Raw genomic sequence first — 15,124 nt, 5'->3', positions numbered from 1 at the left:
TGATTTGGGTGTGGGGCAACTGGTAATCAGGGTCAGCAAGATTGACCGACCAAATCAAAAATCGCCCGAATCGGACCGGATCGGATCGATTAATTTGTTATTATCTTTTTAAATAGAAGCATAATTATTTATCACTTCTCGCCCATCGTCACTGACCTTAGTTGCTAATCTCCCACAGTTTCAAATAGACAAATATCAGAGCTCTGCCCGATTAGCTGTCTACCAATTTTTCGTCCCTTAAAATTTTCATTGTCCTCTCTCTCTTTCCTCTCTCTCTATCCTAATATAATATTTCCTTTTTGCTTGCGACTGTGTTTCAATTCCTTTTCACCTCACACCACCATGTCGCCTGCGAATTTCGAAAATTGTAAAGATGTTAGACACGGAATAGGAAGAATTAAGATTGCATTGGGTAGTAAGACTGCTTCTCTGTTGCCGAAGAACTTTGGCTTGTGCGTGATGAGTCAGATTGATTTCTTCTACTATTAAAGGTTTTAATCCAGGATTGTCTTTTGGTGCTGTCTGAGGCTTTGACAGAGCTGTTGATAGATGGAAAAAGGAACGTCATGCTCAAAGAGAAATACACTCGCTAATGATTCCTATGTTGATGAGTTAGTCGCATGGATTGTTTATCTGGTTGATGCATCTTTAGATATTGGTCATAATACTATGCATCGTATAGGAAAAATGACCAATTCTATTGGACCTACCGAGAACCGGACCAAATTGTTGCTGGGAGGTCCAACGTTCCGGTCCCTAGTTCCGAAAATTGGGAACCGATCCCTTTGGTCCGGTTCTTGATTTTTGAGTAGGACCGGACCGGACCGGACTGGGAACCGATCACCCCTACTGACAATAGTGGAGAGCCTCTCCGGATCACCCTCAATTTGAGTATGTTCATGAATAGTCAAATACTAAATTACATCTTCATTTATCGGTTTTCACTTTCGAAACGGTTTGCGGTGATCTCAGCAAAATCTGACATGGTATCAGAGTTCAAAAGTCTTTTTAGGCCTTGTTTGGCTTTCCAATTAAATATTTCCATGACATGGTATCAGAGTTCAAATCTTTTTAGACCTTATTTATTTTTCCAATTAAATAATTTCATGTTTCTTAGTACTAGGCAATGGTGGAGAGACTCTCCCCGATGACCCTCGATTTGAGAATGTTTCTGATAGAATAGTTAAAATTGAATCTTTATCTAAAAGGCTCTGTTTATTTCACGAAAAATAAGTAAATCAAAAAATATTTTCTTAAAAAAATTTGTTTGTATCGCTTTGAATATTTAATCAATGGAAAATGTTTTCATTATTAATAATAATTTATATTTAAATAATTTCGTGAACGTTTGAAATATTTTTCATTCATTGTGATTGATTCAAACGATCAACTTAAAAAAAAATGTTTGCCCATATTATTTATTTATTTTGGAAATAAACGCACCAAAAAAAAAATAAAATAACGCAGGGTCACGGTAAAGTCACGGGGCCGACCACGGGACGGGAATGCTGCCAAATCAGCTGGCCAAAAGAAAATGCGATTACCTACCGGTAAAAGCCGGTGGTGGACTCGCGGGATGCGAGCTGAACGGAGGCAACCGGTGAAGCTCGCGAGCAATTTAAATAACATGAAAAAGAAAGAGAGAAAACGCGGCACCGGTCGCAATCTCTCCGTCCCGCCGGCCTTAGCTGTCATTTGGATCCATTCCCTCCGGATTACGTCACCCCCCCGGTTGTTGTTTTGCTTTCTTTTTTATTGTTGACCATTGACCCCGACCCTCTTTGACAAAAATATTTTTTAATTGATTTTTTCTCCATCGATTGAGCACCATCGATCATTGTGATGCCGGGCTCGAACGGGGCCGGATGGCGACGTGGGGGGTGAAGGTCGGCCCCGTCCTCGATTCTTCGTCTCCGTGCCGTCTACTTGCAATTGATCCACGTGCAGATTTGCGTGCATAAATAATCCGAATTAGCAGATATCGTTTAAAGTTGTGTCTCGATAGAATAATCAAATATTAAGCCACTAGTAATTTCATAAAATCTTACATAATTATGAATTCAAACTTTTGTCATTTTGTTTGTGCGCTTAATTTTGTTCATTCTTTTGCTAGTATTCTCGTCGTTAATGTATTCTACTATTTTGAAAAACGCGAGTTGTTAAATGGTGCGGTCTTCCCTTATCGTCAATTAATCGAGCATTAGTGTTGCAGTGGTTTTCAAACACTTACGAGATGGATTGGACGATGCATGACGAGACTTTGCTCCTGCGTCGGGCATCTTCAACAATGGACAAAAGCATATTCTTCGACAACTTCTAGCAGAAGGTTTTTCAGAAGATATTTAATTTGGGACCGAGCAATTGCTCATGAGTGGAGCTCTAATTTTCAGATGTTTGTGGCCAGAAAGACAAGGACAGGAATCACTTTTGAAATGCCTCGAAACGACATGAAAGCGAGCGCCACTCACCGACACGTTTGGCAGTTGGCCCGAAACCCAAAAAGTAGAAAAAAAGATCTGAGAATTCATGTCCAAAGAGGAACGGACGAATCAGATCACAGCACGAAAGCGATGCGAAGTCGTCGATTATGGAATGTGGTTGACCGGTCCGGCACAACTTCTGCGATAGGGTTGAGTTCGTCGTCATTTACGAAGCAACCCTTGTGTCGCGAGTACTACAGACATTGGTGAAGACGTTCACGGCACGTGACATGATTCATTGGCCATACAATCCACGTTGGTTGTTTGAATGGACGAGTGTGTGTGTGTGTGTGTCGTGTTTTGGGACTATGGCGTTTCTAGTTTTTAAAAATCACAATTTTGGGCGGCTCTCGTGAGAAACAGGTGACTCTACCGATTTAAGAATTTTACAAAGTCAAGAACAAATAAATCACACTTGAAAGCTTTGAAAACGTGTATGAACTTTCCATCCCAATAAAAGGATAAAGAGAGACCAAATAATGTCGTGCGAGGATAAGATGTTTTGCGGATTGCCAAAGTTTAGAGTTGAACCGCGGTTATATAAATGAAACCGGTTGTTACATCAATGCCGGGTGACATAAATGTGATTTATTAAATGAGTAATGCCAATTGATGGATATGAAAAAAAAAATTGATATGCTAAATAACATGACATGGTGTAAATAGAATATTGAGAAAACTTATTAATGTATTTCAAGTTAACAAAACTATCTATATTTTGCAATGATCTTATGTAACATAAGAAACGTTTGTTTCGTGTAATATTCACGTTGAAAATGATTCACATGACTAAAAGACCTACTTGAACAAGTCTAGTCGAATTGGAAGTTCGTATTGACTAGCTCACTTTAAATTGGAAGTTCATATTAACTTGGAAGGATTATGACCTCACTTTGAAATATTACAAGAGCACTGCCTGAATATTATGACAACTCTTATTGAACCCGAGACAAAATTCTCGACGAAATCTTCAAGATCGTCTATTTGAGATATATAATCTCATAGCTTTACATCTAGTGATCTAGTTGATCTTGATTGATATCAATTTATAGATTATCTCCTAAGATCATTAATCATGTGAGATGTCTTTGTTGATTGACAACCACCCCGAAAGCAAAGATCTTTCCATAGTTGAAGTAGTATATTTGTGGAAATCGATATTTGTTTCTATGGGTGATCAAAGATCTCTTATTAGTCAACATCAACGGCTACTATAACCTTTTTTTATCAATTGTCCATGCCTAATAGATTGAACGTCTTGAAGATAGTTCAATCGAAAGTTCTAGACACCAAGGAGTATATAAGAAGACCAAGGAGCTGAGGAGAGAGACGGATTGAGAGTTCAAAATTCCAGTTCAAGAGAACGTCAAATATTCATATTCGTCTTGAGTGAGTTTACAATTTTAGTCATTTGGGAAGTGTTGACAGATAAATAGTTTATGCTTAGATGTGAGATGGAGAGCCCTATCAACTCGTGTATAAGCAACATCAATTACGAGGAGAAGTGATATAAGTATTAGCATCACTTATTATTGTAATTTATCACCGATCACGTAGTGAAATCCAACGAGTGGACCGTCGGCATAAGAAAGTTGACAAATACTTACTCTAACTAGAACCACTACAATCTCTGTGTGCAAAGTCTTCTATCTCCTGCCTCGTGCTTATTTATTACTTGATAGAAGGTTTTTGCATTGCCGTATATTATCACAACAGTGATCATATTCACATTCACCTTTTTATTTGGTCCCGAACATATTCGACTTGATTACTTTAATTTCGCACATATTTGTCGTGTTTGTTTTAAATCACATGTTCACCCACCTCTAGGTAATATGATAAGTCAATATCATAAAATAGTTCGTTTTAAAAGGGGGAGCTTGTCCAAACAATCTTAAGCATATTGCACTTGGCCAAGTTAGTCCTATACTTTTAATTTTACCAATTGAATCATAAACCTTTTTACGATTTGCCAATTGAGTCAATCCGATTAATTTTAGCCTAAAATCGTTGACGTGAATGTCAACTGATTGATTTCCTTCTTTTTTTTTTCCTTCTTCTTTTTTTCCTTCAAAGCCCGGTGAGGATCGTCGGCCAACACTCAAAGGTTATCGGCGAGGACCAGCTGACCCTTGCCCGCGAGGGTCGGCCGGTTCTCACCGAACTTGGTAGAGAAAAAAGGAAAAGAAAATAGAAAAGAAAAAAAAAACCAAAAAAATGGATTTTTAGAAAAAATTATGATTGATCACGCTAGTGCCCACCTTCCTACACGACACTACCGGAATCAATATCGGCGATTTCATATTAAAATTGACCGAATAGATTCAATTGACAAAACGTGAAAATATTTATAACTTTGTTGACAAAATTAAAATGATTACGATTGAATTATTGGATAATTTTTCTTATAAAAAGTTCGGAGGACTTTATCGGATCACTAGACATTTGGATTCCGCGTCTCAATTTCGGTACGCTCGTGCGTTATTTATTGTTTGGACTAGACGACTTCTTCTTCAGCACGCCACCTCCTCTGCCTCGGACGGCTGCTTGACTTTGCCGCGAGTTTGCCACCAACCACGATGTTTCCCAGCCATCTCTCTGCACTCCAACCGGTCAAAGTTTCAAATCTCTCATCCGACCGTTGCCGTACCTCCGAATCTGGCTACGACCGTATTTTGTCCAAACAGACGAATTTTAAGTAGATACCTTTTCCCGAGGCCTCAATCTCTGCCCCATGAAGACGAGAGAAGAGACACACGCACGCCGTTCTTACTGAGGTATATCATTGGCATGTTGTGACGAAGGCAGGGACAGTCACTTTTTTTTTTTGTCGGAACAGGGACAGCCACTTCACCGTGCAAAATTATAATTTATTTGTCGTGTGCTGCTTTATGTATTTCAATAAACTTTTTGATCGAGTTTTAGAACTTTGGCATCTTATTAGAGGATCGTGGTATAACCGTTACACCCGATGTACTTTCTCGATTTCAACGGCAAGTTTCCCTTTTTTCTATTTTCTTTCGATCACGAGATGTTTGGAGTGTCGATTCGACTAATTAAGAGAAAAAAAATGCAAACTTCTCTAGTTACGTGCTTTGTGTGTGGCTCGATATGGTGATCGACAATTCAACATCCTCGAGATTACTCTAGGTGAAAGAGAGAGGATTTGACTTAAAAGGTACGTGACCTTTTAACGATTAGGCTAAGCGCATGAAAATGTGCATGCTAAGCTCTTTATTTTGCGGAATATGATTTATAGGAGATAAAAGAAGATTGATTGGATTTGTAGAATAAAAGCTGGTCACACCATCCCCATAAAGATTAGCAATAAGTACATAAAAAATCTTAAAACTTGTCACGAAAGTGCAATTGAGTAATAAAACTTTCAATCAAGTCTTAAAACTCGTCGGATTTGCGCAATCGAGTCATTCCGTCTAAATTGATCGATGGAAAATGCCCAGGTGAATTTTTAAATTTTTTTTCTCTCCTACGTGATGATTAGGTGGCTAAAACGACATCGTTTTAGTCAAAATATAATTTTTACCATTAATTATATTGAGATTAAATTTAAAGGTAAGCTAAATTAAGAAAAACGTAAGAGAGAAAAAATGATTGTGAATTAGGTAGCAAGGGCTTGCACAACCCTCAGTGCCACCACCCCACCATCTTCCGGTAAGGTTGGCAAGGGTGGGGGGCAGCCAGTGGAGTCACCCGGCCTCTGCGAGGTTGGCCGAGGGCCGCCATTGGCGAGGGTCTCGACCGTGTGTGAGGATCGCCGGCCGCCATTGGCGGGGCTCAGTGGTGAGGTTATGGCACCAAGGCTTGCCTGGTTCTCAATCCTTTTCTTTTTTTAATTTAGCTTATTTTATATTAAAAAATAATTTTGGACCAAAACAACGTCATTTTAGCCTTATGTTTTGTGTTTCAATCACTTCATCGTCGGGTAGGAAAAAGAAAATATTTTAAAAAAGTAACATAAGTATTTTCCGTTAGTTAAGTCGAACAGAGTTATTGGAATAATCCGATTGCGCTAATTTGACAAATTTGTAAATTTGATTACACTTTTTACAAATTTTATGACTCAATTACCACATTTCCTTGTAAGAGGATAATTGCCAATGGTTTTCATGCAAAGTATGAAACTTTTGGAGGGGGAATAATGAATTCAAAAGCTGGCCTTAATAAAAAAATATACATATATATATATATATATATCGGTCAATATATGTTCACGACCAGTGTATCATTACGCAGAAGTCTATCTTTTTCTAAATTTGTGCATATCGAGTTATTGAGTTTTTAATTTGTCCAATCAACTCCAATTTGAAAAAGTTCAAATGAAGAAATTTTCGAAAAACAAAGATGCTAAATTATCCAAGTTATATCGTTTGAACTCGACCTCAACTCATGTTTCAATTTCGAGTCTCTTAAAAATTTCTCAACATTCATTTAAATTAGTTATTTTCTTAATTTTTCATTTTAAAAAAATTGTTTAACTGTTTTTATTAATGTACATTTTTTCTTAATTGATTATACTTTTTTTTTGGTCGAACTTAATTGATTAGATTAAATAAGTAATATTTAGAATGAATGGCGGCGATTTACCTTTTTTTTTTTATACGTTTTGTACACCGTGCATGTGCATCGAGGGAGACAACCACAATTGATACAAAATTGAAGAAAATATTACATTTACCCCCTAAATTTTATACGCGTGGCCACTTCTTCTAATTTGATCAAATGGCTAGATACACCTAAATTAAAATTTGAGCAGGGCAACGCTAGCTGAAATTAGACAAATCCTAAGGCTCCATTTTATTTTACGAAAAGTGAACGATTTAAAAAATATTTTTCCAATTGATTTATCGCATCGCTCACAAAAATCAATAAATAAAATATATTTTTATCGTCTACTAGATTATTTAAACATAACTTGCTGTCGATAATGAAAATATTTTCAATTAACAATTGTTTCAAGCAATACAAGCGATAATTTATGAGAGAAATATTTTTCGAATCGTTCATTTTTTACCAAACAAATCGAGTGTATAATAATCCAACTTTCTCCTTGTCACGTTCTCTGATACAATTCATCAACAAAGAGCCTTGTTAGAGGTAACGATTCTACGATCTTGAATCGTTTAAATTATGACCAAGAGGCTTAGTCAAAAGTTAATATTTTGGTAATGTTGATTAAGATTTGTAGATTTTAAAGGAAAAAAGGAAAAAGAAAAAGAAAAAGAAAAAGAAAAAGAGAGAGATTTGCTCGTCAATGACAGCTGGCGACCAAGAAAGAGCGAGTCGTCTCATTCCCAGTCGCGGCAATTGCGGACGCCACTTTTTCACAGATCTCCCCCTCCCACTTGCTCTCTCTCTCTCTCATCCACCGTGTGATCGCTGATTGGGGATAAGCATGGCACGCCCGTCATTTCGCTACCCTCGCGGGGGCATTTCCGACAATTCCCATCCGCATTCTCCTCGGGCAATTTCCTACTCACCTTCCTCGCGCGTCACCCTCGTCGATCCAATCTCGGCCGTCCATTCTCCCTCTATGCCCTGATCTCCAATCTCGAAACCCTAGCCCCTTCTCCCCCTCACCCCATTCTCTCTCCCTCTGGGTATATTAATCCGTTTCAAAAAATTCCTCAGTTCAAAATATTAAATATCCCTCTCTCTCATTCCACGCCAACGAAGAGGAAGACCCGTGGGCAGATTGCTATTCCTATAGATTGAGGGAGAGCGAAGGAGGTGAAGAGTTTCTCGCCGGAGCTTCGTATCGTTCAGGGGTTCTCCCGATCAGGAGTTTTTCTTTGGGTTTTGCGTCGAATCGGGATCCGTTCGGGGGACAGATGGAGAAATCGGCTGCGGCGGCGTCTCCGTCGAGCGCGGCGTCGTCCGGGTACGTGGCGTGGGAGGAGGTGCCCGTGTCGAGCGACAAGGGGAGGAGGGAGGTCCATTTCTTCCTGAGGCGGAGGGACGGAGGCAAAGATCTGGCCGTGGTGGGGCGGGAAAGGACCTTGAGGCACATGTCCTACAACTGCGCGTTGCGGAGCCGGTCCGCGATTGGGCTCGGGGATTCCTCGCTGGTCTCGAGCCTCAAGTGCCGAAGGGAGGTCGTCGACTGGTTGAACTCCGTCATTCAAGGTGGGTGTGGCTTCTTTTCTTCCCTATCTTCGTTTCTAAGTTCAATAAGATGAAGTTTTTCATGGACACGATTGGCGTTTTTCTTGTTGGGCTCTTCTCTTTCAGTTTCTGAACATTCGAAGCGGACGTTTGATACGCTTTTTTTTTTCCGTGCTTCGTTTGATTTAATACGGTTTTGTCTTTTGGTACTTCAATCCAAATTATCTCATCCATTTCTTTTTTTGGAACGGGGTTCTGTGTTTTTTCTGGCTTCCTTGTCCGGATTAAAACCTTTTGGTTGGTTATGAGTGCAGTTGATAATTCAAGTATATTATTCATTTGCTCCTTGTTGAAATTTGCGCCCTTTGAGCTCCTTGCGCGCTGAAGAAATTAATGTCAACGTGTATCTGTAACCTGCTGTTCCTTTCGTCTCCTTCAAACGCATCTGCGAAAGATGGTTCTTTTCTTTTGGTTTAGAGACGGATGCCGGCGAAAGATTTGAGGCTGATGGAAATTAACCTGTCGTAACTGGAAAGGAGACACTGAGCCTAAACCATTTGTTTCTCATGGAAAAAGATCCCGTGTTTGAAGTTTCTTCTCCTGTTATTTGGGATTTTTGTGAACTCGCAAAACTGCTTTCTTGAAGCTGATAATTATAATTTCTTGTTTCTTGGACGCAGCCCAATCATTCTACTCCCTCAATTGATTGCTTCAATAGCAGATTTTTCCGTGAAGATTTGCTTGTCTCCCATCGCCTTTATGATTATGGATCATGAAAGTGTCCATATGTGGCAGTTCCTTGCGTTTTTACCGACCTTGAGATGTTCTTGTTTCCGTTTTGGAAACTGCTTGCCATACTCTATGCCGTGGTTGTGTGTTTATTGTGGTTCTGTTGTTCATGTTATTGCAAACTGATGATGATCTGGGCTGCAGGAATGCCTTTTCAAATTTTAAAGAGCTGGTTGAGAGCATCGGAATCGAAATGCCCTCAAATAATCTAGGTTATAACCTTTCATGGCCGATCTTGTCATTTTGTTAATGGATTGGGCTTTCCTTAGATGTATTCGAACCCACTATCGCTATTGGCCTGTCCTAATTAAGAACACTTCGAGGCCTGATGATCTCCTGTCTGATGCAATTCTTCTGAATCTTTGGATGTTTGGATATCATTGTTGCACTGCTTCTGATCGATTCAGTACTTCCCCTTCGATTTAGTGTGCTTTTGTCAAAGGATACAATGTGTGCTTGATTTCAGTTTCATGAATTGTACTTTTGTAGGTCGGTCATCTGAACAGCAGCATCATGCGGACAGTGGCTTTTTGGCTAGAGAAGGTGCACAGAAGCTGGATGTTGGTTTCCCTAGGGTTTGTACCCATCATCCCTCTTAGCATATCTTCTATCTTGTAGACTTTTTCTTAAGTTGGGACTTTTGGATCTGTGCTAAATAATTGTGCGCCATTTGTGAACTTGATTGTATCTTATCTTTTAGCCTTTTACCATTCTTATGTGATTTGAGAATCAAGGGCCTTAGTATTGCCAAAGAGCTTGAATGTTCCATTTCCATTTCTTTTGTGTTTTCTGTCATTCAGTCCTTATAAGTACAAGGTCATAAGACCGATGTAAAACTTGCTGAAAAGGTTATGACTTGGCCGGATTCAGAGTGAAAGTGATGGAAGATTCCAGTTTTTCGGTTGCTTGATGTGGTGTTTGTTAATGGTTATGAGCACCTCACTGTCTATTTTCTCTTTTTTTTCTCGTTGCTCTGTTTAATCATTTATATCTTCTGCATCTTTTCCCCTGTTCAGGATTCTCTGACTGCGAAACTGGGTCATTCTTCCAAGGAGATCCAGTGGATAGGCTCCCCGTGGACATGCAAAAAAAAGCGGAAGCATTTTCCTTCTTTTCTCCGTAAAGGTGTCAAAGTCTCTGTAAGTTCTATTTAGATCTCAGTTTCTTTTTCATTTTATCGGGAATTTTTGCTAGTTATCCTTTGTCTTTGTTTGGCACGAATGTCTCGCTGTGTTTTACTTTTTTCTCTATAATTTCAGGTTCATGATTTTGTGTATGTTCTTGCTGAAGAGGATAAACGACTGGTTGCTTACTTAGACGATATGTTCGAGGATTCCAAGGGCAACAAGATGGTTGTTGTACAATGGTTTCACAAAGTTGATGAGGTTGGGATGGATTTGCCTCGCAATTTTAATGACAGAGAGATTTTCTTTTCTCTTTGTCTTCAAGATCTCAGCATCGAATGTATTGATGGATTGGCTACTGTCCTCAGTCCCCAGCATTTCAATAAATATATGAATGAGGCAAGCAAATCTTCTTTGGAAATATTTGTTTGCCATAACCTCTTCGAAGAGGATGAGATGAAGCCTTTTGATATTACTCAAGTTGAAGGATACTGGAATCAGGATGTCCTGAAACGTATGAATCCCTTTCCTCTACCGAAACCTCCACTAAGATCTCAGGTGACTGAATTTCCACGAGATATTAAATGCAATGTTGATGAAGATGGTGGTATCAGACCTGCAAAGAAGCAACGCCATGTGAAGGAAAGTGATGACATTGAGATGCATTGTTCGAATGAATGCTCTGAGCAAAAAATAATGAAGAAAGACCCTCCACATCATTTCATCGTAGGTTCTGAAGTCGAGGTGCTATCTCAAGACAGTGGCTTGAGGGGATGTTGGTACAGAGCTTTAATCATTAAGGCTTCCAATGCCAAAGTTAAGGTTCGTTATCAGGACATTCTGGATGCAGTTGATGAAACAAAGAAGCTTGAGGTGTGCTTTCTCATATCTATATCACTTACTGCGTTTTTTGGTTGGGATATTTCACATGCGGTGTTACGACAGTTATTATATTGCTAATTTCATGTTTTACTGGTTTGACATTGCAGGAGTGGATTCCAGCATGTAGAGAGGCTTCTGCTGATGAATTTGGTTTCAGAATTCTTGGAAGGTCAATGATTCGGCCATCCCAACAGTCTAGAGAATGTGAAGTTCCAAAGGTTGTTGATGCTGGGACTGTTGTGGATGCTTGGTGGAATGATGGGTGGTGGGAGGGCATCGTGGTCCGCGGAGAATCTGAAGGCAGACTGCTTGTCTATTTCCCAGGTTTGAAAGAGATTTTACTTTCTTGAATTTTCTCTCTGTTGTACAGATTCTCACATTATATTTTTACTCTGCTTTTCCCCATCTTGTTGTTAGTATTCACTTCTTACCTTATGCAGGAGAAAAACGAGAATTAGTCTTCCCACTTGGGGACTTGAGACATTCCCGAGAATGGTCAGAAAATAGATGGATTCATATACGGAATAGAGCTGATATCATCACTGCAATATCGCCTCATTTGCGGATGGATCAGCATGTGGGGGGACATCGCAGTAATGAGGCTGTTGAAGCTGCAATTAAGGACTGTAAGACATCAAGAAACAATGAGGCTGGTTGTGAGAATCCTTTGAATCATCGGCCGTACTCTCAATATGATGGGGTAGATGAGTCGCTGGCTGTTCCAGATCTTCTGAAGGATGATTCTCTTGCTCATTTGAAATGGAAGGTTTCAAGGAAGAGAAGTCGAAGTGGTGGGAGCTCTTCCTCGAAGGTACAGTTTGATAATGACTGTATGAGCTCGCCGGAGATGGGAATCTGTACCCGTGCGAGGTTTTTGATAGATGCCACCCTGAAAGTTGAGCACGACAACTGCAAGTTTGCGGGTGATTCACTTTTCAGTTCTTCAGTTGTGCCGACGCTGACAAGCTTGGTCATGTCCAGGTGAAAGGCCACCAGTGTCTATCACCTGGTAATGAAAATGTAGTTGAGGTGCAGGTACGTCGGGAGGGCAATATTATATTGCCAATGGAGTGGAAAGGACGAGGGAAGAGAAGTCACCGAAGACGGCGCAATAACAGAGCAGGTAAATGATGGCAATACAACCAGCAGTTTGTGATTACTGAAGTTTTACTATGGACAAGGTCGATGAATATAATCTCTTGAACTTCGGTCTAGTGTGCTGCTCAGGGTTTGAATTCCATGCCACAATCCTGCGGGTCACTAAGTAGGTCTAGATTTTTAATACTTGTTCCATGCTGTGCATCATTTCGATGCGGCGCCAGGGTCCTTGACTTAGGTTGTTAATAGGAAGAGTAACCGCATCCAATTCCTTTTTGGTCACAGTTTATATTTTACATGTAACCACAGCCTGAGGGGGCCATAGCCCAGGCAACAATTTTGGGTGCAGTAGGGTAACCATTAGGACTAATTTTTGAGTCTGTTGAGTATGTTGTGCAGGGGATATTATCCTTTTTGCAATCTGTACATGACCTTTCTGTTAATAAGAGTTGATGTTGCGGTGATTGAATTGAATTTTGTTTTACAATGGAATGAAAACATCTGGATGGATTGTACCATGTTATTTATTGCAAGGGATTTAGGTGAGTGAGGGAGATGAAGAAGAAGAAAAAGGGAAGTGTAGAATGATGAGGTGTAGAAGAGGGTTTCCTTGTTGGGAGTTAAAAGGGAACGATGGCAAAAGTACTGACATTTTCCCATTCACCATGTTATTTTTCATTCTATCCTGAAGGGAAAGCTGGAAGAGTTAGAAAATCTTCCACTCCCCTTTTCATTTCATTCATGGAATTTGGATGGTTGAGGATTAGTGAGATGGGGAGTTTGTTCACTCCTCAAAATATGCACTTCCATTTTCTCTCTCTGTCAAACGGCATTCCTCCCGAAAATCCTCTCTGGACTTACAACTGGTTGGAGAGAATAACGTATACTTTCTTGACCTGGGCGAGTCATGTTTTGTTGTGATTTGACTTACACCGTTGCGTGTCTTCTACAACGCTCGGAGATGGTAGTGCCACAGCCTGATCCTTTTTCAAGCTAATCGGAAATAATGCTTCTCGCTATTCAGATTTGCTTGTAGATCAGGCTGTGCAGTGTTTATGAGATGCGAATACTTGTGTGGCAATATCTACGAAAATGCACGACTACATGGCCTAGGAGCAAAGCAAGAGATGCTTCGTATGTAGGTTGTGGTTTGGCAGAATGATGCTTCTCGCGGGTTCAAGTCACGACCCCACAAGAAAGAAGCTTGGAATTTGCCCTGAGGACAGCTTTGTCCACTGAGAACAAGAAACCAACTTCCTCTTTCTTTGGCTGCAAGAATCAGATCCCAACATGAAGGGAAGAAAAAGGAATTTCCCAAAAGCGGAACTTTGGAACCATTCTTGCTTGACCCTTCATATCCTCCATCTCCCAAGTCCTCTTCCATAAGCTCTTTTAACTCCTTAATCAGACTTCATTATCGACTTGCAAATCATGTGTAGGATGAACCACGGCAGGTCCATGCCCCTAAAGGCAAGAATGATCCCATGCTCTGTATCTGTAATACTACCAATGTTTTCTTTCGTAAATTTTCTGACTCCTTGCAGGTTTGCTGCATGACTATGAGGATGAGCATAGATTGTAATGCTTGTTGCAGGAAACTTAGGAGAATCATCTTGAACATGAAAGGTATTGGGGACTGCTTCCTCCTCTTTTACATTTACCCATCCTGCTTCTCGAGTTTCTAGATCAATCCATTAGTTCGTGATGAGATGATATCATCTTGGAAGAAATCGAGACGCACTTGATCGAGAAACCGCACAGCCGAGTTTCCGTGTGTGGGAGGCTCAGGCCGTCCGATGTGGCTATCAAGCTGAGGAAGAAGATGAACCGACGAGTCGAAATATTGGAGATTGAAGAGCTCGATAGCGGCGACGAACACGTCGAGCAAAATCCTCCGGTGACCCAACATAACGAGCTAAGGACACCGATGAATGGGCATCAAGTGCACCCATCGAACGTCCATACCCAATAAACACCCGATTAAATAATCAAAAGGATGATAGCTTTGGCAGCTGAATGGGCTTCAAGAAGTTGATCGATATGATCGCGTAAACTGTTAAAATTGCTACATCGCCATTTGTCAATCGGAGGCACAGGGCTTCAAAAGGGACGTTGTAGAAATGAATTTCAAGGTTTATAATAAGTAGAGATGCGTATATATAAATTGGAGTAATTTCGATTATGGCTTTCGAATGGATCATGTGGAAATTCGTGAATTTACAGATAATCAATTCTAGACAAAATGTGACGCACACTGGAAGTCGAAATAATCATTGACGATGTGGAAAATGTTCTAAAAGCTTGTCATATTGAGCATTTAATTTCTCATCAATGCTATGAATCGAGACTCGACGACGACATGCTCCTATTCGAGAAAGCGATGTCGTAAATACTCAGTGTTTGCACCCGCTTTTACACTCGCTATTAAAGTTGTTCGAGTTTAACATTGGACTTAATAAATGTAAATCGCGTCGGCAGTACAGACGCCTTCTTTTTCGAGAGGGGGAGCGCTACCATTTGTGAGCTTCTTGGAACGATTACCATGGTGTTTCTTTGGCTCTTGCTTCTTTTTTGTTTTTTTTTTTGGTTCCTATCAAATGTTGTCGCAGGGCCACAGTCGGAATTTGC

The 15,124-nt window shown here is 40.2% G+C and overlaps 2 protein-coding genes across 4 annotated transcripts; both read left to right on the top strand.

Annotated features, from left to right (window-relative positions):
* Positions 1–8,122: 8,122 nt before the first annotated feature.
* Positions 8,123–12,970, top strand: LOC115756453. Of its 2 annotated transcripts, XM_030696251.2 has the most exons (7): positions 8,491–8,624; positions 9,537–9,604; positions 9,882–9,967; positions 10,409–10,531; positions 10,652–11,389; positions 11,506–11,722; positions 11,839–12,970. In XM_030696251.2, the coding sequence occupies exons 2-7, from the start codon at positions 9,586–9,588 to the stop codon at positions 12,381–12,383; spliced, it is 1,728 nt and encodes a 575-aa protein (XP_030552111.1). In that variant the 5' UTR covers positions 8,491–8,624; positions 9,537–9,585; the 3' UTR covers positions 12,384–12,970. The 2 variants fall into 2 exon arrangements, with proteins under 2 accessions (XP_030552101.1, XP_030552111.1); XM_030696241.2 differs by lacking the exon at positions 9,537–9,604 and having other exon boundaries at positions 8,123–8,624.
* Positions 12,971–13,094: 124 nt separating this feature from the next.
* Positions 13,095–14,695, top strand: LOC115756507. Of its 2 annotated transcripts, XM_030696326.2 has the most exons (3): positions 13,095–13,966; positions 14,041–14,122; positions 14,224–14,693. In XM_030696326.2, the coding sequence occupies exons 1-3, from the start codon at positions 13,928–13,930 to the stop codon at positions 14,466–14,468; spliced, it is 366 nt and encodes a 121-aa protein (XP_030552186.1). In that variant the 5' UTR covers positions 13,095–13,927; the 3' UTR covers positions 14,469–14,693. The 2 variants fall into 2 exon arrangements, with proteins under 2 accessions (XP_030552186.1, XP_048136265.1); XM_048280308.1 differs by lacking the exon at positions 13,095–13,966 and having other exon boundaries at positions 13,974–14,122; positions 14,224–14,695.
* The last annotated feature ends 429 nt before the right edge of the window (positions 14,696–15,124 follow it).

The sequence above is a fragment of the Rhodamnia argentea genome, chromosome 6 (assembly GCF_020921035.1).
Source record: "Rhodamnia argentea isolate NSW1041297 chromosome 6, ASM2092103v1, whole genome shotgun sequence".
Taxonomy (NCBI): Eukaryota; Viridiplantae; Streptophyta; class Magnoliopsida; order Myrtales; family Myrtaceae; genus Rhodamnia; species Rhodamnia argentea.
This window is presented reverse-complemented; position numbering and strand designations above follow the sequence as displayed.